Source organism: Crinia signifera, chromosome 9 (genome assembly GCF_055691185.1).
Source record: "Crinia signifera chromosome 9, ASM5569118v1, whole genome shotgun sequence".
NCBI lineage: Eukaryota > Metazoa > Chordata > Amphibia > Anura > Myobatrachidae > Crinia > Crinia signifera.
Window position 1 is genome coordinate 96816381 of NC_139225.1, and position 24134 is coordinate 96840514.

A 24134-nucleotide genomic window follows, 5' to 3' on the forward strand; every position below is an offset into this window, starting at 1 on the left:
TGTTCTTCTTTTTTTAAGCTCCATTGTTAATCTTCCTGGTGAATCGACTCTCCGTCGTGAATTCTTGCGATTGCAGCAGGAAAACAAGAACAGATCAGATCCTCAGAGACAAGAGCAATTACAGAAGCTAAAAGACCAGGAGAAATACAAAAAGCAGCTCCTGGCAGAGCGCCAGAAACGCATCGAGCAACAGAAGGAACAGAGGAAAAAGCTGGAGGATGTAGGAATTGAGCGTCTTTCCCCTTTGTACTGAATGCACAAGCAGCTGATTTGTCACCTATGATACAGTAGGACAACAACAACGCAGAACCTGTAAAGTACAACTAAAGTTCTGCCAAAAAGTCTCCAGGAACTGGGCATTGGGGATATACAAACAGTTTGACCTTTTCTAGGCCATTTTTAAGATGGTCTCATGAAAGTAGTATACATTACAGTTGGGATAAGGTCACTTGCCTCTAGCACAAAATTGTAAACCTTTAAACGTGGCAAAATACGTAATGTAATAATTATATATATATATATATATATATATATATATTAATAATAATATTGACAGTGAAAGATGCACCACAAAACACATAAATACTGTGATCTTGTAACCGAGTCCCCAGGCCTATCTAGGCTGTCCTTTTCTGGGTGTGTGACATTTTATGAGGAAGGGGATCCATGGGGCCCCAGCTGAGGATAAGGATGGTCATTGACCATCGATGACTCAGAATCATTGATGGTTTATGGCTGATGTAGAATAGTTTTGCCATCGATGGGGGAGAACTAGATGGCAACAAAAAACAAATAGTTTTACCTGTTTTTTTCTCCCCCAAGGGGACAGGACACAGCATATATATATATATATATATATATATATATATATATCTGCTTCGGCACCCATGATTCCCCGCCCCCAGGTTCTGAGTGGCCCACAGGCCAATCAGTCAAAGAAAATAGATGACCATCGATAGGTAAAACCATCCATGGTCATCTAATGCATAGTGCACCACCATCGATGGCCAGTTGCACTATTGCCATCGATGGCAATGGCAACGATGGCAATCCCTGGCTGAGGACTCTGAAAAGATATGACAAATGAATGTACATGGACATACTTTTGAATAAAGTAATTAATCACTTTAAAATATAAGATATAGAGATAAAAGAGAGCTGTGGAACTTTAAAAAAAAAATAAACCTAATTATTGTAATCAGCCCCGTATTGCATGAAATTGCCCTACATTATATTATTAATATTATTATTATTATTAGTAGTAGTAGTAGTAGTAGTAGTATTCTCGTTTAATTATATGGTACACAAGGGTTCTGCAGTGCCCAGCAATACATAAATGAGCAATAAATAAACAATTAAATAATGAATTACAGTACAGCCGATTTAACATAAGTACATGGTAAATAAAAACTGTTCTGTCAGGGGACAGGACACTGAATCAAAAATTTAGGGTGGCAGAGATATAGATATTCTAAGAAAAGCACATGATGGGAGAGGGCCCTGCTCATGAGAGCTTACATTCTAATGGTGCCCATACACTAGTAAGATTTATCTTCAGATCTGGATGGTTGGAACAAAAACATGGTTATGGATGAGTGACAGTTTGGCAGTTTTCCAGCATTTCCAAGCAAATGGTCAACTGTCATTTGCTCTCATCCATAACCATGTTTTTGTTCCAATCAGACAGATCTGGAGATAAATCTGCGTGTGTATGGCCACCTTAAGAGGGGGGGGGGGGGTCGACAGATAAGAGTGACACCGAAGGGGCAGAAGTGTAAGTATAAAGCAGACATGGACAAAATCAGGCCAAACTTTCCATATTTGTTCTTAAATATAAACACTGTAAATTCACTTATTTTAGAAAGATAGATATAAGGTTCCAGCCAACCAGTGCCTAGCTGCAAACTTATAGGTGGTGTTTATCTCTGTCCACTTTAACTTCCAGACTTAGTACATCGACCCCACATCATATCATTTCCTTTGGCAAGATCTCTGGTAAAAACAAAAGGAATCATGGGCTCTAACTTCTTGCTTATTGTGTTATCTCCCTTTTATCTTTTAATCTGGATTGGGGGGCACCACGTGTATAACACATTCCCCTGCATATACACTATCCAATTATCAGCCTGATCAACCAATATACTGACTGATCACCCCGATAACTGCATGGTGTGTACCCAGCATAAGTCATTGCTAATGTGATCACTTGCCTTTATTGTTTAGGACTGGGCCACGCTGATCCCTCTCCTGGTAGCTTTTAAATACTGTAGCCCATAAGATACAATAGCTGAACCATCTGGAATTAGCTATTGGGCCAAACTCCAGAATGCACTGGGTCAATTTGGCATTTTCGCAGCACTCATTGAAACTTATAGGGGCTTCTTTTGCCATCAAAATTGGTGGGCCTGCTGCAGGGATATATCTGTTGCTGTCCCCCTTACATACATCACAGGAATCTCTAGTATTTGTAGATATCCCCCAAATAATTTAATAATACTTTAACAAATACACCACTGAATGTAGTAAAACATATAATAAAATAATTCTGCAAACAGAACCTGACACTACCCTCCTTCTGTGGACTTGAGGACAATTGCCCTGTGACCATGTCTGTGTGCAGGAGATTATCTCTTCCCCCAATATGTTTTGTATTTGGAGAGGAGACATAGACAATGTTGACACTAATAAAGTATTTCCTTTAGCATAGGACCATAATGTGCAATAACTATTATGTATTGACACAAGAATATTGGGATCATTTTCATACTCCCAGTTGCTCATACAGTATGCAGATGTAGTAGTATAAGTCCAGCAGGTTCTGCATATGATTAAATATTTTCATTTTGCCATGTTCACAGCATCAGAAGAGGGAACTGGAACTTAGAAGAATGCAGGAGTATGAGCCAAGGCTGGCAGAGAAGGAAGGACAGAAGAGGGATGGAAGGGGAAAAGAGGGCAGAAAACACGTGGATAAGGAGAAAGGTGTATTGGCAGATATGTACGATGGAAACAAAAGGAAACAGGTAACTGTACAGTATGTTCTGCAGTATTTTTAAATCATCCTAAGGGGGAGATTTATCAAAAGGTTGAGAGAGATTAAGCATCAGTCAATCAGATCCTAAATGGAATTTTTCAAACACAGCTTGTAATATGGCTGTTATTGTAGCCCCACCCCCACTTTGCAATGCCAGTAAGATAGCCATTTAATAGTGGAGTCTTTACGCCTCGAGACTATTCCCTATAGTAGAAAAACGCCCCCTGTTGGGAGCAGCCAGAATGTGAGCTTATGGTTAGAAGCTGAGTTGTGAGTAATGTACACAGGGCCGGCCTTAGGCATAGGCAAACTAGGCAATTGCCTAGGGCATTTGGAATGCCTAGGGGCATCAGCAGCTTCTGCTGATTAAAATGATATGCAGCATGCCTATATTCTGTGTGTGAGTGAGGCTGTGTCTGCATATGAAATAGTGTATTCATGGAAATCACTGTAACATAGCATTCTGTATGCAGGTACAGCCACAGTCGCACACAGAATATATTCATGCCACATATAATTTTAATCATTGGAAGCTCCTTGTGTGTGCTGGTCATAACAATGCAAATAAGATGAATTTTCAGCAAAAAAGGCACCCAACGTTAGCAGAACTGGCCAGGAGCTGCATGGCCTATTGAGACAAGATGTATGAGGAAACATCTGTATCCAAGCAGAGGCAGAGGTCACAGCGTTAGCGGCTGTGCGAGTGCTGTCTGCGGGTGGGTTGGTTGTGCAATAGTGTTTGGCATTTGTGTAAGGGGCATTATGTGTGTCGTGTATAAATGCATTAATAATGTGCGACATGTGTAACAGGCATTATGTGTGTCATGTGTATAAGGGCATTAATAATGTGCAACATATGTGTAAGGGGCATTATGTGTCATGTGTATAAGGGCATTAATAATGTGCAACATATGTGTAAGGGGCATTATGTGTCATGTGTATAAGGGCATTAATAATATGCGACATATGTGTAACAGGCATTATGTGTGTTATGTGTATAAGGGCCTTAATAATGTGCAACATATGTGTAAGGGGCATTATGTGTGTCATGTATATAAGGGCATTAATAATGTGCAACATATGTGCAATGGGCATTATGTGTGTATGAAGGGCATTAATAAAGGTTGGCATAATGTGTAAGGGGCATTATGGTTATAAGGACATTAATAATGTGTGTCATGTGTAAGGGGCATTACTGTGTGGTATTATCAGGGGTGCAGAGAGAAAGGTGTAGTGACAGCAGCAGCTGCAGCTCTTCTCCTCTGCCCAGCACACACTGCTTTGTGCTGGGTTGCAGTGTGGCCACGGAGGTGCTTAAAATACAATATTTTCTCAGGATTTTTTTCTAAGGGTATAATGTGAATAATGTGAGGAGTAATGTATATAAGGTAAAGTGGTACTACTGTGTGATGTAACGTGAATAAGGGACACCATCGCATGATATAATGTGAATAAAGTTGCACTACTATGTGGCATAATTTGAATTGGGGGTACTATTGGGTGGCCATGCCCCTTCCCAGCAAGAACACACCCCTGTTTGGGCTGCGCACCGAATGTGTGCACTGTTTGTGTTTAAAATATTGCGGGTAGGAGCACCAAAATGATGACTGCTATGATGAGCGTTGATGGTGCTGGGAAAGGGGAGCAGGGTCAGAGGCGGAACTAGTGGCGGTGCTAGGGGGCACCAGCCAAAATCTTGCCTAGGGCGTCTTTTAGGCTAGGGCCGGCTCTGAATGTACAGTATCTCTCTGTGTAAGATTTGATAAATCTTTATATGTCAGTATTTTCCCTACATCCTTTCCGTTTCTCTCCTCTGACGGATGCTTGGCTGTGTACTCTGTTATCTATCACTGTCTATCTTGCTAGTTATTTTTACCCACTATGTGATTCACTATCTCCATAGACACTGTTGTATATGTCATCCTCTGTCTTTACCTGAATACTTTTTTATCTTACTGTACCTGCACCGTAGCCTATAGTCATATTCCCATCTTCTTTATATTTAGTGCAAAATAATATCAAGAACACATGCTGTAGTACATTGCCAATGTACAACGCTTAAAGGGGGTACATTTTACCTATCTACCAGGAAATCTTGAATAATGACCCTGAGGCAAGACACACACACACAGCACCTTATATAAATACCAGTAAGACCGCTCAAATGAAATGCTTTGAAATCTAGTCTGCTACCTTGTGATTGACTCTGTGTTTGTGCATGTGTGAAAGAAAGAAATGTAGATTCACATGATGCCAACAGATGGCAATGTTTTGGAGACACACAAACGGACACTAGACATGTATATATAAATATAGGTAGATGATATGTATGTATGCATGTGTGTATGTATGTATATTATCTTTCAAATAAAAAAAGAGTGTGACGTCTATGGTCCTGCTAGGAGGGGGAGTCAGCCACAGAAGTGTTATCGACAGCTTTCAATGAACTGATTCACACTTGCAGGGGAAGAGAGGTGCCCCCTTGGGAGCAGGAGCCCGGTGGCAGATGACTCCATTACCTCCCAGAGTTATGCCTCTGATACTATATATAATGCATCAAATCTGATTGTTTGTTGATTGGTTGTTATGGGCAACTTCTCCACTTTATCACCTTTGAAGGTTTGAAACAATTCCCCTATTTTGTTCTAAATAAGAATGCAAGAGTACATTCTAACAGTACAGTATGCAAATCATTACAAAGAGGAAAGTTACAATGTAGCGCTTGGCTCCTCTCAGAAAAAAGGCTTAAATCCCACAAAATTAATCAAGCAGTTCACTAATTAATTACAATAATTTCATGTAAGTTTTGACTTAAATTCTTTAAGCAACATCATTATTGTGTGCTCAACTTTTCTTATTAAAACATATTATTCTAACCACTTAATTCCCCTTTCAGAGTAGCGACAATCCATTTAGGAAAAGAAGTAAATAAAAAAAATCTGCTTACTTGTTACATTCTTAATTATAGCATTTGTTTTAATAATGCTTTACGTTGCTTTATAGAAATAATGTTTTTAATTTTCTTTTTCACTTTTTTTTTCCGAATAACAAAAAAAAGCTTTAATTTCCCTTCACTCAGACAATATTCTTCATAACCGGAAAATGCTTAATAGTTTCACTGTGATACATTTATCTGAAGTTGTGTAAGCCTCAAAACTCTGTATTCTTAAAACAAAAGAAATGTATTTGAATGGCATGGTATGCTGTCTGTGTCTGGTTTCATAGATTGTTAGGTGAGAACAGTGAATGATTATAGGTTGATTGGAAGAAAACCTTTGCTCACTCAAGTTATTTTATGGCTTGGTTATTTGATTTAGTTCTTTACCTGTGATAGCCACAACACATCTGAAATGGCACATTCATACCCTCTAACATGACCCATTCCGTTAGGTACAAAATGCTCTGTTCCTGGACTTCCCTGCCAGTGGTAGTTACAGAGGTAGAACTTCAGTACAGTCCAAAATTCAAAGAGGGGGGTTCACATTAAAAGCCAGTGAGTCTAGGTCAGTGATTTTTGAGGTGGCAGTAGGTGTGGCTCCCCTTTTTGAATATTGGACAGTGGTGCAGTCCCACCTCTGTAACTGTCACTGGCAATGAAGTCCAGAAACATAGCATTTTGTACCTAATGGAATGGGTCAAGTTGGAGGGCATGCACAGTGTTAGCTCTCAGGCAATTAATTCTGTGTATTTTATCAAGGTAAAAAAAGAGAATTATCATATGGAGCATTATCATCCTTTCACTGGATTTAGCTGGAGAGGGATGTCTCCTGAGCCTCAAGGGTGCTAGAAATTTGAATACTGAAACACAATTGTTGTACTATTGTAATTCTAATTTTACAGCATGAAGATATAAGACAGAACATGGATGGAAGAGGCAACCCAACTGAAGTCTCACCACTTCAAATGGTAAAACAAGATTACAGCACCACTGAAATTCATATGCCACAATGGATCATTTAGACGTAATGGGCCAAATGTAATATTTGGGAGAGTTTTCACATGTTTTTAAACGGCAATCATTTACAGGCAAAATCAACCTGTTTTTTGTTTTTTTTTATCAGTGTAAATGATCGCTGCTTTAAATAAATGGGAAAACTCTCCCAAAATCTCTCACTTTCTGATGATCACACCCTATTACATTTGGCCCATTATGACCTTCTGGTTTAGTTGTGGTTATGTTATGTCAACAAGGGCCAGTTATAGTGAGTGTTGTAATGTGGTTTGAGTAAACAAAGTAATCTGTATTATGATTTGTCTGTATTATCATCTTATTATTTATTTATTAACAGTTTCTTATATAGCGCACACATATTCCGCAGCACTTTACAGAGAATATTCAAAGATTCAGTCCCTGCCTCAGTGGAGCTTACAATCTATATTCCCTACCACATGTACATGCACACACAGACATTCTAGGGTTAATTTTGTTAGGAGCCAATTAACCTACCAGTATATTTTTGGATTGTGGGAGGAAACCGGAGCACCCAGAGTAAACCCACGCAGGTACGGGGAGAATATACAAACTCCTTATTCAGACAATGTACAGCAATACATACGCTAGTACATTATCCCTCCACCGAGCCTCACTTCAGAACATCTTAAGACCAATGTAAGATCATGTCCCAACATCACAATTTCTTTTAATAACCTGATAACGGGCTTTATGCAGCATATACACAGCCCAGCAGACAATAAATAACAGATAAGTATTGGTGTATGTAGAATCTAAAGTGTAACGGAGGTTCTTTACTGAGTAGAATAAGTGGCCAGTGGCACACGGTAGAAAACACAGTAGAAATAGTCTGGAGATATCTTCTAAATATTGTGCAATGACAGTGAATAGCAACCAATATGTTATAGTAAGCATTAATACAAGATCAGTAAAGATGCAAAAATATGTTATAATTTCAGAAAACTGTGGAAGTTCAAAATCAAAAGAGGTTTCACCGCACGCTGCCCAAAGACCAGACCCAGCTGTTAATTCTCCAACATGAGCACACCTCAGATCATCCAACTGTGGGGCCCATTAATAAGGTAAGGGTAACTGGCCTAGGTTCGGCATTATTACACATAATTCTAGCGGCTGTAGTACTGTATATTTTGAAAATGGCTTGTATTATTAATGTCCAATAAAGTAAAATATCTTGTTGTTGACAGACCCAGAGAGGGAAAACACATAATGTGTCTTATATTATAACTGCAATGTAAAGAGATAATAAACAGATGGCCACATAATGATGAGCTGAATTTCTTGGGAATAAAAGGCCTTTCTTCATGTATTACACTCTGGGTGAATCTTATTGAAAAAGAAAAGATACACACACCCGGTCACACACCGATTTTTTTTTAGTTTTTAATAAAACTTTTGTGCCCCAATGAACTATGAAATGAAATCATAGAACAAATAAACAGTTGGAAATACAAATTAAATCAGAATGTTTTTTTTAAGATCTGCTCAAAATTTTAGACTCCAAGCAGCCCCATTTTGCAAATATTGTTTAAATCCTTAAATAATTGTAGCATTATTTCTACATTGGAAATCTTGTTTGAGAACCGTTGAGGCAGTTCTCACACATGTTTTGCGTTCATAGGTTGTTTTGCTTTCACCCTTCTGTCCAGATCATCTGAGATCAGCTTAATGGGGTTGAATGTTTCATTCTTGTTTTCCCTGGAAGTAGCTGTAACATAGCCTGGATGTATGATTTGGTGTATGATCATGCTATAGGATCAAACCTTTTGTAACTAGGCATAGGAGGGTATTGTCCCTCGTCTCCCCAGCATCAGTCCCCTTCTTCCCACATCTGACCCCCTGTCTCTACTCAGCTTCTCTCCCCAGCATCTGCTCCTTTCTCCCCACATCTGTCGCCATCTTTCAGAACAGCATGTGCCGAGCTGTGATTGGAGTAGCTTAGCACATGCTGATTAGAAAAGCCACCGCTCTCTCCCCGCTCTGCCGCCATTTATCTTTCACCCTATCCCTCTCGGTCCAGCATCTGTCCCCCACCTCCCAAGCATCTGCCCCTGTCTCCCCACCATCTGCCCAACAACTGCTCCCCTCTACCCACTTTTGTCCCCCTCTCTCTACCCAGCATCGGTCCCACTACTCGCTCCCCAGCATCAATTCCCCTCTCTTTCCACAACTGTCCCCTTTTCTTTGCTCAGAACATGGCTGCCCCCCTACCTCTGCCCAGCATTCGTCCCCTCCACTCTCTGCCCAAAATATGGCTGCCCCCCTCTCTCTGCCCAGCATTCGTACCCTCCTATCTATGCCTGGCATCTATCTGTCTCCCTTCAATCTTTTTTTTTCCTTGTACCTTATCTATCCTTTCTATTCTCCATCCATATTCCACCACTTTCCAACAACATCCACTTTTCCCTTCTGCCCCCTAACCACTCACTGTTCCTCTCACAATCCCCTTCTCGCGCTTCCTCTTTCTCTTTCCTCTTCTGCTCTCTTCAAACCTTACATCACTACTACTGTGGGCATTATGAGCCTGATTCTGATCTGTTCGTCTTAACACAGGGGACCGATGTTAAAGCTCTGCGAATGCGAATAATCACTTATGTGCATGTGCAGGGCTTCTGTGTGGGCAATAAGCAAGGGCCAACTCACCCCCAGTCATTCCCTGTTTCTCATTCCCTGTCTCCTGATGCCACGCCACTATTGTCATTTAGTCACTCCTCTAGCTTTGTGTGACCATGCCCCCTCATGACACATGGACACGCCCATTTTTGGTGTAGGCTATCAGTACCACCAAGAAAAAAATTCTACTTGCACCACTGGCTGCAGCTCAAACAAATCACTGGCAATATGGTCGCTTGGCATATATCTGGCTGATCAACCAGATAATTATAGCGTTAATGCATAGTATTAGTGATACACTCCAGTATCCATCACCAAAAGTTTAAATGGTCAGTTTCTATGTACAGTAAATGTGTCATCCAGCAATTTTAATAACTAAATAATCAAACCTTTGATGCATTTTGTGAGGGGTCTAATAAGTGGCATCAATGAGTGACTAAGCACAATCTAAATCCATGGTTTGAATTTAATTGGTTGACCTACCATTAATTAAAAGGTCTTCTAAAAAAAACAATAAAATGTGCTATGAAAATCAAGTTCTATTTGATTCAGTCTGTCTAATAGCACTAACAGACTAAAGAAGGACATTTAGTTTGGAGAGAGATAAAGTACTCACTATCATTGTGCAAGCTGTGTTTGAAAATGCCAGTTATGGGCTCTTTGTTTCGTGCTTAATCTCTGTCCAAGCTTTTTTTGAACTCCGCATTTGTGTTGTATTGTACAGAGGGGCTAATTCAGCAAACCCCATTAAAGTGCAGAAATTGCCAATCAGTGATTTTGGCACTTCTGAGCATGCACACGTGGTAGTGTGCATGCATGCCCCCGTAAACTGCGGTCTTATGCAGGAAAATACGACTGCAGTCTTAGAACTGGTGGAGGGCTGTGACGTGGCATTGGGAGCGTGGTCCGAACAACTGAGGAGTGTCCGGACCGTTACTGTGGTGGGTTTCTGTGGCTGCATAATGTTACACACAGCTGCTGCGAACATGGCAGCCCAACGTCTGTTTCACAGCTAGGTTGTCCATGTAGGGGGCTACCATATAGATGCGAAGCATTCAAATTAAAGATTGTGCATTTACACTTAATTTCACCCATATCTATAGTTTCAGGTGCCAGAAAAGAAAAACACAAGCGTTGACCAGGGAATAGTTAAATGGCCAGGCTTCATACAACATGCGCATGCCAGGCTTGGGTCTGGAAGCAGTTCTAGCCCATGTACACCAGCACTACCGAGAGCCATTCTGGAGGTAAGTACAGTTTTATATAATATGTATGGTTATAGATTTAGCAGGGATTATTCAAGCTTCCAGTAGAACTGTGAAATCATGCATCCTTACCTTTACCTAAGTGGGCGGAGTTATCAAACTTTCTAAGAAGGAACTGCGGAAGTGTTGCAACTAATCATGTTTTAGACATCATTTGGTATACTCTACTAGATAAGTGGTGCCCACATTTTGATTGGTTACTGTGGGCAACATCAACACATGTGTTAACCTTTATAGAAGTACATAGGATTTTACTTGATCATAAGCAAAACAAGGTTTTCTCCTATACACTTTATCCTACACAAAAATATATTTTGATTTGGTCTGAAGCAGATATGTCTTCTACATGCTGGATGAAGGTGGTGGAAAAATTTCTACACCACAGCTTCTGGTAACTCAAAACAAACCCCATGCATCTTGCACTTTGTGGGTTTTGTGGTAACTTGAAGGCATTGTAGGTGGCCAGGTCTGAAATGTACGGTGGATGACCAAGCTCCTGAATGCGTTCATGAACCAGAAAATCCACCAATTTCATGGCTTTATGAGCAGGTGCATTGTCATGATGGAGAAGAGTACCACATGTGCTAGTTTTTGCACGACACCTGGAAATGGTTTCTAGCACTTTTGGCAGGCACTGGTAGGCATTAGGGGTGTGCACCGGCCACTTTTCGTGGTTCGTGTTTTGGATCTGGATCTGTTCCAAAACACCACCCTTTCCATGTTTCGGTTTTTGGATCTGGATTTATTTTTTAAGAAACATAAAACCGCAAAAAAAATTTTTTTTTTGCTCCTACGCTATTATTAACCTCAATAACATTCATTTCCACTAATTTTCAGTCTATCTTGAACACCTTATATCCCCAGATAGTGGTAGATGCTCAAATAGCGTGATGTGTAATGTGATTAATGGACATTACTGTACGGTGTAATGTGCTGTGTATTTGTGCAGCTGCTTTGTCACTTTGTGCCACCCACCAACTCACTGCAGCCTTTGTCTGAAATGTTACTGTTGAGTTAATAATACTCAAAAACGGCCCAAATTAAGTGATATATGTCATCCCCAGTGTGCACGTGCGTGTGTGCATGTATACTGTAAATCCAGAATGATTACTTTTCTAAGTAATATTACCCTATGTTAATAACCAGTTTAGCAATGATCTACAGTGTATACAGTTCACTGATATTTCAACATTATAAAAAACAAACCTTTACAAAGGAGAGGATGGCCTTACTCACGGGAGATTTTACTTTTTCAATGTTATTTCCTGAGACCATCAAGGAAAAGGATAACATCAATATGTATAACAAAACCTCTCTGGAGAGCAAGATGGAAATGGTTTTCTCGTTCAAGGCGGTCGCCTGCGATCCAGCATTATTATTTCATCCATGTGTTTGTATTTGTTTTCTCTCTTAAATAAAGAATGAAAATCTCCGCTCCAGTAGAGACAATCACTACAGCAGCTCCCTTTCTGACATGATCATAACTCCTCTGACCCCGGGAAAAGATGATGTGTTCTGGAGTGCCCCGCAGGTTGAAGAACAGCCTCCTAAGGTAGAGGGGAATGTCAATTCCTTAATCTTCTGCAATTCATATCATAGGCATGGCATTACAGATCACATTTAGGGCCGCAAAGATCTATGAGATCTGCACACTGAATAATAATTTCTGCAGTATGATGCTCTTTGTATATTATATGTATTGTGTATATATAAAACATATATCAAATATGTAAAACCATGGCCCACTGAATGTGTACCGAATGTGGACACAGCTGTTGTTAGTTGGACACAGGAGAGTAACAGACTATAATATCAGTTTTCTCCTGATTGCTATTTCCTTATTGTGAATGACACAATTGCATACCTGCCAATATGACCCTCTCCAGGAGGAACACAATGCTCTGTTCCTGGACTTCCCTCTTAATGTATGATTACCATCACCTGTATTGAAACACCTTTCTTATCAATTAACCTGTTCAACACATAGGCATAATAGGCATTCCGGTGTGTTTTTCGGCGCGCACTTTCCCTGTTGTCCTTAGTTTAAAAAAATTGTTGAGCCCTGGCATAACTTGTAATGGGCATTATGGCCTCTGGTACGCACTGTCACTGTTGTCCTTCTTTCAAGAAAAATTGTTGAACCCTGGCATAACGTGTAATAGGCACTATGGCATGTGATATAATATGGATGTGTGACGTGTAATAGGCATTATGGTGTAAATTTTTGGTGCGCGCCTTCGCCGCGGACTGTGCATTTTGTTGCTGTTTTTTTTTCATTGTCCACTCATGGCATAACATTTCATGGGCATCACTGTGTGTGCCATACTGTATAATGGGCATCAGTGTGTGGCATAACATGTCATGGGCATTACAGTGTGTGACGTAATGTGTATGTGGCATTACCATGTGCAAAATCAAAAATAGATTTGAAGCAAATGTAAAAAAACAACAACCATAAGGGGGGTCAAGGGGCGAGGGTGGGGCCTGTAGGTCAAATGTTTTTGTTTGTATTTTCCTGTGGAGTGTCAATGTGCTATTTATTCAAAATGGGGGCCAGAGTGTTTTATTTATCATTATTGAGGCCTATATGTATTTTTTTTTTCTGTAGTGGCGAATGTTTTTTTTTTTTTTTCCAGTGGACTGACAATGTTTGTGACAGTGGCCGTCTCAATTCTTATATTTGAACGCTTTATAGTGGCAATAGTATAAACTCACATTTAAAACTAGCAACTGTGTCTAACACAGTATCCCACCCCTTTTGACAGACCCCACCCCTTAACAGGCTCCGCCTCCATTAGGGCTGCTCTGAGAAATTTCCCGGGCTGGTTTTCCATCCCAATCTGCCCCTGATGGGCTCCATACATCAGCAATTAATTGTGACAATCCTGAGATCTGGAGATGATTGCCACAATTAATTTTAGATGTGTGGGCTCCCCCTTTTGGCAATCCCAATCAAAAATTAATAGGGATCGCCAATCGATTGCTTAATCAGATTTTTAAACATGCTTAATAATCTGGTATTATCTGCGGATCTTTTTTATATGTGTGGGCATTCCCAATTCGTCTTCTTCATCTATTTACATTATAAACAGCTGAAATGACAATCGATAGGGCAATTTCCAGATATGAAGATGCAATCTTTAGATGGAAAAATCTGCCAATCACTGAAATAAATCTGTAATGTGTGGGCAAGTCAAATAGATTGAAGAATCCATTTATCTTGCCAAAAAATCCCTGGATCTGGAAATCCATTAATTGTGATTGCTGATGTATGGGAACCTAACTCTCTGCACATGTTCCATCTGACCCAGTGCTGGGATTCAAATAAATTAACAACAGGTTCTATGTCCTAATGCCCATTGCACATAAAGCCGCATGCCATAATGCCAATAACACATAAGGCCACACACCGTAATGCCCATTACACATTGTGCTACACGTCGTGATGCCAGTTACACATTTTGCCGCACACCATGATGCCCATTACATATTTGAAACATGTGCCACTTAATTACATGCTCATTGCTAGGGGGGTGTTGCTCAATGCCAGGGGCTTCATGTTGGATGCCAAGGGGGCTTAATGCTCGTTGCCAAGGGGGAATACATGCTGGTTTCCAGGGGCGTAACTAGAACTTGTTGGGGCCCATAGAATAAGTTTTGGAAGGCCCCCCCCCCCCCGCAGAGAGAGTGTGTCAGAGAGATGGCATCTTGGAGAGTGTCACAGATTCACCATGGAGAGCTCAGCTAATAGAGAGGAGAGGCGCTGTAAGCAGCTGTGACAGCCGGGAAGAGAGCTGCACGCTGCCAGGCTGAATACTGAACTGAAAGCAGGTCTGTGTCTATTTGGAATTCTCCCGCTGGACCGAGAGAAGCTCGCGGCCGGCAGCCAATAAGAAGCCCCCATTGCTGCTCCTTATTGGCTGCTGGACTGCGAGCCAATAGGAGCTCACGGTCCAGCAGCTGCAGTAGCATTCAAAATAGCCACGGACGGTGGCGGACCTGCTTTCAGTATACAGCCCGGCAGAACGCAGCTCTCTGCCCGGCTGTCACAGCTACTTCAAGTACCTTGTCAGCACTTCTGCAGAACCGATCGTATATTAGATATCGGCTATGCAGAACCGGCGCGAACCGGCGGAATCCCAACTCTGATCTCCCCCCCCCTTCCTGCAGTGCACATGGTTTTGTCCATTCGAGAGAGGATTTGCTTTCGCGAGTGAACCAGAATAAGGCCCCATATACAATGCTAACAAATAGCAAGATCCATCTGCAAAACAAATTTGGCTTTGACTCTGAATGAGCTTTGTGTGTGCAACACGTGCAATTACAGTATTAACAAAAGCCATTTACTGAGAAGTGTTTCTGCTCTAGCCTTTGTAGGCTGCATTATTGGAACACTGTGGGTGAAATGTAATAGGATGAGAGATTCAGAAAGTGAGAGATTTGGTAAGAAATCTCCAGGGTTTTTTAAAGCGACAATCATTTACGCTTCAAAATCAAACTGGTTTTGCAGTGTAAATGATTGCCGCTTTAAAAAAACCTGGAGATTTCTTACCAAATCTCTCACTTTCTGAATCTCTCTTCCTATTAAATTTCACCCTGAGATTCTACATATATATTTTATACCTGTACATAATAAAGCTTTTTATTATAAAATAGCTTTTTTATTATCATTTTTAAAAAGAGAGTTATTTCATTTGCCAAATATTTTAATGATCCCCAAGATTTTTAAGAAAGAAAAAAATAATAATTCAGATGCTAATGTTATATTAGAAAAAGTTTGTGTATTTTCTTAGCCTGACTAAACACGGGAATAAATCTTTTTGACAGTGTCTAAGTATCTCTAAAATTCAGCCAAGCATTGCAAATGATGTTTTCAAACCTATTAGAACTTCAGAACTCTACAAACAAACTAGAGCGGAGACTCGCTGAAGAACAGAGGCTGTTCTGCAAACGCCAGCCACATATCCTAATTTCATAGATATGAAGTACAGCTTTTTATGTCTCTCAAGAAAAATAAATGAACCATACTGAAAGCTGACATTATTAACCATGTTGTAGCAGGAATAAAATTTCTCATTTATGCATAACCCACACTTATACAGCGTATGGAGATAGATGGATATATGAATATAAAGTAGTATATATGATATTATATAAAGCTCATTCACAATAAACTGAATTAAAAATAAGTTTTAAAGGACTATTAATAATTATATTATATCATATGTGAACGTTATAAAAAGTACTTCATACCGGGATGCGTCAATATGCCGGTGGCCGGAATCCCGACCGCCGCAATGCTGGCACTTTGTCCCTTGCGGGCCCTGGTGAGTGCAGCGAGCCCGCAAGGGGGGGGGGGCGATCTATGGCCCCCCTTGTCTGCATTTTGGCGGTCGGGATTCCGGCATCGGTATTTCATACTGAATCCGTCATACCTGTTTCACTAAATATTTAGTGTACTGTAATCTATGTACACAATACCAACCACTCAACTCCTGTCATTTTTCAAACTCAGCCTGTTACATCACAGTAAGGAGCTGATTGGCTGGTACTTTAGTAAAGTAAAGAAAGGCTTAGTAAATAGAATCCTTGTGGATTAAAAGATTGTAATGTCTATTCATAAGTATTATTTACAAACGTTAACATTAAAAATGATTGAAAATATTTTTTTTAACATGTGATTCACATGTATTGTAGGCTTAATGGACATTTAAAGTACAATGTGAAGCTGTTGTCAAGCCCTTTTATGTTACTGTGACTTAACATTACTACATAATGGGGCATGCACATGATGCAATATGAAAGTCCAAATCGGACAGTGTGTATAGTCAATATGGGTGGTTCTGGGGAGTTTAAGGGAAATGGCATAGTCAAAATTGTCCATAGCCAAAATTGCACCATGTGTATGCACCTTTAGACTTCCTCTGGTTGCTTTCTTTCTCAACCCTTGCTGTAATCTATTGGCTAGCAGAAATGATTAGTCCTGTAATTCACACCAGACAGATGACAGGTGTGGATTATTAATTTGTCTTCATCTTTCAGGTTCCAGAGAGAACCACTTCAAACTTTTGCAAGGATAGTCGATTCCACCAAAGAAGTCCATCAGGGTAAGATGATACAAAAGATCACATTACATGTCCATGCTGGGTTCCAAGGACAACCAGACAAACCATTCTGGAAACATAATTGCCCGTTACTTTCTTTGCATTACTAAAAAAAATATAAATCATAGTTGAATGGTCTACACTGGATCTACAAGAAAAGCAGCATGAACTAGAAGAAAGTAAACTTGTGCAGTAAGTAAAGTCATATAACCACACACACACACACAACTGGTAGGCTGGATTTGTATTTTGGAAGAATATAATTCAGCCTTGTAGCAACACAACTAGCTTTAAGGTTAGTAAGGAGATATTTAATACTAGTAAGCCTACTCAAAGCAAAAGCTTCGAAAGCTAGTCTGCTACCTTCTGTGTTTGTGCATGTGTGAGAAAGAGATGTAGTTTCACTCTCTGCAAGCAGATGGCAGTCTTTTGGAGACTCACATACACTAGACATATATATATAGATGATTACACAATGATTAACAATTAGATGTATTATATTTACCATTTTAAAGGAATTTCAAATTGAAATGATTAATTTCCATTATTCTCTCTGAACTAACCCAGAAATGAATAGTCTAAAAAATGAATAGTCTAAAAAAAATGTATCAGGAGTCTACTTTTTTAATTAAAACAGGTGTGTGCTCTAATCACTCAGTGCAGTAAAAAAAAAAAAATAACGAAAAACGGGGCTAAGGGTTTGGATCCAAAAGGAGAAGGGCCGTCCGTGACAAAAAGGTCACTTAGGATGGAAAAGGAATCTACTTCTCCCCATTTGTCTCCTTGAAATCACAGACCTAAAAGGACCCCTAGTAGGCAAAGGGACTCAGATCTCCATCTGCCACTCTGCTAGGGGCTGTCCCCTTTTCATTGGGTTTGACTGAACCTTCCCCCTCATAGAAAGGATTAATCAGTTCTTCTTCTAAACAGAGATTATCAGATAACTGGGGGACCACGCCCCTCCCATGACCACACCCCTCCCAGAGGCCATGTCTCTGATTGTGAAAGATATTGCTCAGAAGCCCCTTTCTGAGCTATGTCTTTCCCCTCTGGTCGTTCCCATGCAAATGCAGTGTGCTGGGAGTCACATGACGTCAGCTGCTAGCCCTGATTTCGTCCCATTGCCTGTAAATATAAGTCAGTCTCCACTGGAGGAGAAATCATTTTATGGCCGCCGACCAATGAATGATTTCTCCTGCTGTGGGCACATGCAAGGAGATGTGTTTTCATAACACACCCCTCGTATGGTTGGTAGGGGATACGTGTTTTGGTGAGAACGGCATGGCAAGCACTATGGGGCTCGATCTTCGCAGCTTGCCTAGAATAATTTCTAGTATTTATTGTATCATGTTACAGAGTTTAGACTAAATAATAATACAGCCGTATGTTACACATTACAAGCCACTGACTTATAACTGCAGCTGCTAGAGATAACAGCTGGATGGGCTCTTACTGGCTCTGCCATGGCTCTCCCCACTCCCTATGATGGCGGAAACTCTTACATAAAAATAACATCACAGGGATTCTGTGGTTACAACAAAGTGAATATATAGTTTACGCACTTGGAACCATAATAACATAAGTCATCTGAAGCTACTGTATATAAGAACAATCATGCTCCTAGGAACCAAATTGAATTATTTGTAGCATACCTGCCTACCAGACCATGAGGGAGAAAATGCTCTGTTCCTGGACTTCCCTGGTAATGTATGATTGCCATCACCTGTGGTCAAACACCTTTCTTATCAATTAAGTAGCTCACCACAGGTGACGGTAATCATACATTACCAGGGAAGTCCAGGAACAGAGCATTTTCTCCCTCATGGAGAGGGTCAGGTAGGCAAGTATGAAAAAGACATACCTGGATCAGCTCTGATTATTATATTTTTGTTACTAAGGTTTTGTATCAGTTAGTATTTAGATACCTTAAGTTTGTAGTATGTAGAGGTGGAGCTTTCTTTATGCAAATATGGGGGACAAGCAGCGTGCCTGTGGTGGAAGGATCCTGACACGTGCACAGAGGGAAACATTTCTTGGAATAGACCGATGATTGTAATTACTCCTAATACTAACCTTGTATGTATGCTTTATCCACTAGTGGTTTCCTTCAGCAGTCCAAGGAGCAGCCCCAAGAGAGTAAAATTATCAGCGCCACTGGAAATGTCAATCAAAGCAGCAGATTAAAGCCAGGTGATAGCTTTGCACATGTATATTAATCAGACTTGCACTTTGCAGTTTCCAGCATGTACATAATAATATAGGTTATATGTAAATTAACATATATTAATAAGAATAAATAGCTGTTTTTGTTTTTGCATATATGCTTAAAATATCATCATTTGCATCTCATAGTGTAACTATAGTACCTGTCTTTTGTATAACAAAATGTTTCCATTATTGATAATAAAGTGCTTTACTCCCTACTTGTGGTATTAGCCAGTGCTTCTCAACCTTAGTCCTCAAGTACCCCCAACAGTTCACATGTTCCTGGTCTCCACACAGAATTGCAAGTGAAATAATTAGCTTCACCTGTGGATCATGTGCCAGTGAGTAATGAGTGCACCTGCTGAGTGACCTGGAAAACATGAACTGTTGGGGGTACTTAAGGACTGAGGTTGAGAACAACTGGTATTAACAACCATAGGGCAGGGGTGTCACTTGCATACCTCATAACATGACCCATTCCAAGGGGGACATGATGTTCTGTTTGTTTCTGGACTTCCCGCTTACTGTATGATTAACGTCACCTGTTAATGGATAAGAAAGGTGTTTCACCACAGGTGATGGTAATCATACATTCAGAAGGAAGTCCAGGAGAAGAGTATTCTGTCCCCCCTGGAGAGGGTCATGTTGTGAGGTATGCACTTGCCCCTAAGACACCCAGTGTGGCACTTCAAATCTTTGCGCCTGAGGCATTCTTCCTAGAAAGTAGTGCGGCCTTGTGATGTGGCTTTGCACACTACTAGACCCCGTTCTTCATTGCTACAGGGGTCCGGGAGATCTAAGAGAGTCAAGTTTGCATACAGTACCCCAAAACTATCCACTGTCATGGACCTCAGAAGGGGAGGAGCTAGAAATGACATCAGCTGCAGTGTGTTCTCACAAATGTGGAGGAGGTATCCCGGGGGCCAAAGCTAGTGCAAATACATAACAAGGTGGAGAGGTTGCACACAGCAACTTATTCGCTTTCATTTATCAAGTACATTCTATAAAATAATAGGTATAAGCTTCCTATGAACATTTGATAAATCTCCCCCCTTATGTAATAGTGTCAGTAGCTTGTTGAGCTCTCCCAATCCTCCCATTCAGTGTGTGTGTGCTAGTGAGGGAACTGAACAACTATCTCATAATAGAAGCATGTTTTATTTGAGCTATTTTATCTCTCCTCTAATAGATGGCTACTAAACTGTAAGGCTGAGCCCGCAGGATGAATGGCAGTTTAGACAAAGCCGTGCACTTCAAGTGATTTCATTTGGAAGTGACAATGCACTTAAATCTCCAAGTCCAATATTGCAATTAGAAGTGACATAGCTTCAGTGGCTGTCATTCAAATGGAGTGGCACATGGCGGATGAAGTAATACGTTAATGCAATTGGGCAATTGGTTACCACTGCGCCCTAAAGCGGTGCATGTGTCATACGACTTACATGTCAAACCATTTAAAAGGGAATAGAACTACTATAAGCAAATAGATGAGTTTATTTTTTAAGTAGAAATATAAAATCACAGTAATTCTATATATGTTTGGATTGTGCAGGGAGGGCATGGAGATCGGGATTGGATTTTGAAAAATGTTTTTCAAGCTTTTTTTAGGAGCTTTTTAACTTTTTGGAATACTATGAATTTTTCTAAAGTATCCCCTCCATCTCTTATGCTGTTCTAAATTAGTTTGGGTTTGATACGAAATCCCGGCGGTCGGAATCCCGGCGTTCAAAATCCCGACCGCCGGAATCCCGACCGCCGAAATCCCAACAAGGGGGGGACATGGATCGCCCCCCCTTGTGGGCTCGCTGCGCTCACCACGCGGCAGGCCCGGTGCCTCGCTACGCTCGGCACACTAATTTGTTCTCCCTCTAGGGGTGTCATGGACACCCCTAGAGAGAGAAAGTGATGGGATTTTGGCGGTCGGGATTTTGAACACCGGGATTCCGACCACCGGGATTATAACTGCATCCCATTAGTTTGACTCATGAAAAATCATTGAGGAATTTATGTACTTTACATAGAAGTCATCATTGTAATCATAACACAGTAATTAAGAATAAAATACAATTGTGTGTCCTAAAACTGGGTCTATTTTTAAAACCAGAGAGGTGTAAAAGAGTCCATGTTATTCATTCTGAGACAGGAGTAAAAGCAAAAGAGGAAGTAACTCTGTTTACAGGATAGGAGGCAGTGACAGTGAGGGCTGAGGCAGTGACAGTGAGGGCTGAGGCAGCTTTAGCAGAGCAGGGAGGGAGACAGTGTCTTTTCAGCATGGCGCCTCCCTGCTTTGTAGGAGCTGCTGAGTGGGTAGCGCCGGCCCTGGTAGGCAGCTATGCATCTGCTCCACATGCAGCAAGGTTTTACCAAGGTGCAGTGTCTGGGTACACACTGGCAAATATATCTTCAGATCAATTGACCTGCAGATATATCTACAGATGGATCTGACAGTGTGTTCTCCCAAACTGCAAGCTTACAATCTATAGGGTAAGTTCTATATTGCATATTAGTTCTGCCAGACTGCGCCTGCCCGGTGAGCTGTCAATCACCGGTATGGGTAGATTCTCTGTTCATACAGAATGCTGCACCGATATATTTTAAGATATATCGGACATTGGCTGTGTTGCACAGCCGATACAATATATCTGTGAATGACACCGTTTACAGATATATCGAAGGTACACACTAGCCGATGGTGAGTCGATATATCGGTCATTCAATTGAATGGCCAATATATTGGACAGTGGGGCCAATTTAGACTTGTTTGTTTGCGTCCGAATTCTGCCCCGTTTTTAATGGTGGGGGTCTGCACATGCGCGAAAATGTGCATGTGAAAACCCCCTGTGTGAATACCTTTGGTGAGTATCATACTTGCCGAGGCGTTCGCACTGCCAGGGTAGGGATGGGGGTGGACAGGGGGCTGGAGCAGGGGAACACCCAGTGTTTTATGGGTGTCCCCATAAAAATGCTGTGCATTCCTCTGAGAACGCATGCATGGCATCCCCAATTATTATCAATGTTAAATAGCCCCTGAGCAACACCCACCCAGAGATGTAGATAACTCACAGGGGTCAATCCAATTAGTCGCAAATAGGGCCCCTTTGAAATGGTGGAGAAATTCTGGAAGCACCACAAACCTCCCACCCCTCCCCCTCACAGCCTGCTCTAACCACAGACTCACAGATTTCTGTATGCAGCCCTCTTGGGCAAGTCTAGTGGTTCCATTAGTGCGGCATACATCCACCTTTACTCATACCGCAAATGAACTCATGGCTAATTGGATTGAGCCCATAGCGCACGCTCTCATACCATGTTCGTTATCCTTCTAGATCACAGCTCATTTCAGGATAAACCAGCACTGGATTGATTTTAACGTTGTTTCAGTTGCTAAGAATACTTAAAAGATCCAATTTAGCACAAAGTAATGTACTGTACGTTTCCAGCAACTGGGTATGGTTTAAAAATAATTGACGTTTGCAAATCGATAGAACTCGCCTCACACGATTGCTGCCTTGACTACGAGATAAACAGATTTACTGTGAAAAAATGCTGAACGAAAGAGGTTTCCAGGGGATTTCTGTTAAGTCCCAGAACTCGTCCAATTTTAACTTGCTCATTGTCTTTATATAAACATAATTTTTTCCTATTATTACGGCTATAGTGCTAGCATTTCAGTAAAGTGGTTTCCATCTTACACATGTCCCATTGGCTCGTAGGACATTTTTATCCACTGGGATTTCTGATCTTCAGCGATATTATCCTATAGATTCAGGAAACATTTAATTCTGTGCTGTATAATATATATAGGTTTTTATTTTGTTTTTGGGTTTAATGCATCTGGCTAAAGTAAATCAATCAGATAGAGAGCATACACAAAATGTTGCAGAATAATTCCAATGCTGCATATTTGTCCACAAACACATAGGGGGTTATTTTGGTTCACTCTTTCTGAAAAATTACTTGCTAGATGGAAAAAACCATGTGCACTGCAGGGGGGCAGATGTAAAATGTTCAGAGAGAATTAGATGTGGGTGAGTTATTTTGTTTCTGTGCAGGGAAAATACTGGCTGCTTTATTTTTACACTGCAATATAGATCTCACTTTGAAGTAAAACCCCACCCAAATCTAATTCTTTCTGCACAAGTTACATCTGCCCCACCTGCGGTGCACATGGTTTTGTCCATCTAAAAAGGAATTTTTCAGAAAGAGTGAACCAAAATAACCCCCCATTGTGCCAAAAAGCCCCATTTGGCATAACATGAACTTTGTAATTTAGCCAGTCATATGGCCATGAATGCCAGCAGCCAGTTTGTAGGTAGACACCGCCCGGCTTAAATGGAATCCCACCTTGCGAATTAATGTGATTGCTGTGCAAAAAGATGTGTACAGATGCAAGTCTATTTGCAGCCGTGCATTTATGTTAAAAACCATTCATAAGCCGCTCATCATCTAAATAATTTTACAGTGGGCACCACTCATTGCAGACTCAGAGTAGCCAGAATCATACTCGGTGACTGCGATGAATACAGGAATATCCAGCCTGCTGCTGATGTCACACACCTTACTCTAAAATGCTTGGGCACGCCTGCTTTTTCCCTGACACTTCCATTGTTTTTTCCAGCACGTCTAGCATTTGCTTGGCACTCCCATGAAAAGGTAGGTTACCAACCCCTAGATGCCTGTTTCCTGCCAATCCCCTTGAAAATTGCTAGCGAAGAAAAAAATTGTGGGCTGTACGCACGTGCGGAATGTACACAATACGCAGTCTATCGATAATCAACCGCCATGCAAATTTGCAGCCTTCCGAATGGTATGAATCAGGACCATCTTTAGTACTGATATTGGCATTTTATGTAGCTTCCATGTGTGACATGATCGCTAAGCTGGGTTTTACTTTGTGCAAATATGGAAATCCTGGCCTCTTCCCTCCCCTAAATGGTGGTGAC

The 24134-nt window shown here is 40.9% G+C and overlaps 1 protein-coding gene across 2 annotated transcripts in view; it reads left to right on the forward strand.

The window, feature by feature from the left end:
• Positions 1-24134, forward strand: part of NRK (Nik related kinase) — a 275460-nt gene that overhangs the window by 144018 nt on the left and 107308 nt on the right. For both annotated transcript variants that reach the window (XM_083159430.1, XM_083159431.1), the window contains exons 12-19: positions 19-220; positions 2859-3023; positions 6875-6940; positions 7946-8068; positions 10721-10864; positions 12303-12434; positions 16925-16989; positions 19085-19176. In XM_083159430.1, coding sequence (XP_083015556.1) covers positions 19-220; positions 2859-3023; positions 6875-6940; positions 7946-8068; positions 10721-10864; positions 12303-12434; positions 16925-16989; positions 19085-19176 — 989 coding nt within the window. The remainder of the gene's footprint in view (positions 1-18; positions 221-2858; positions 3024-6874; positions 6941-7945; positions 8069-10720; positions 10865-12302; positions 12435-16924; positions 16990-19084; positions 19177-24134) is intronic.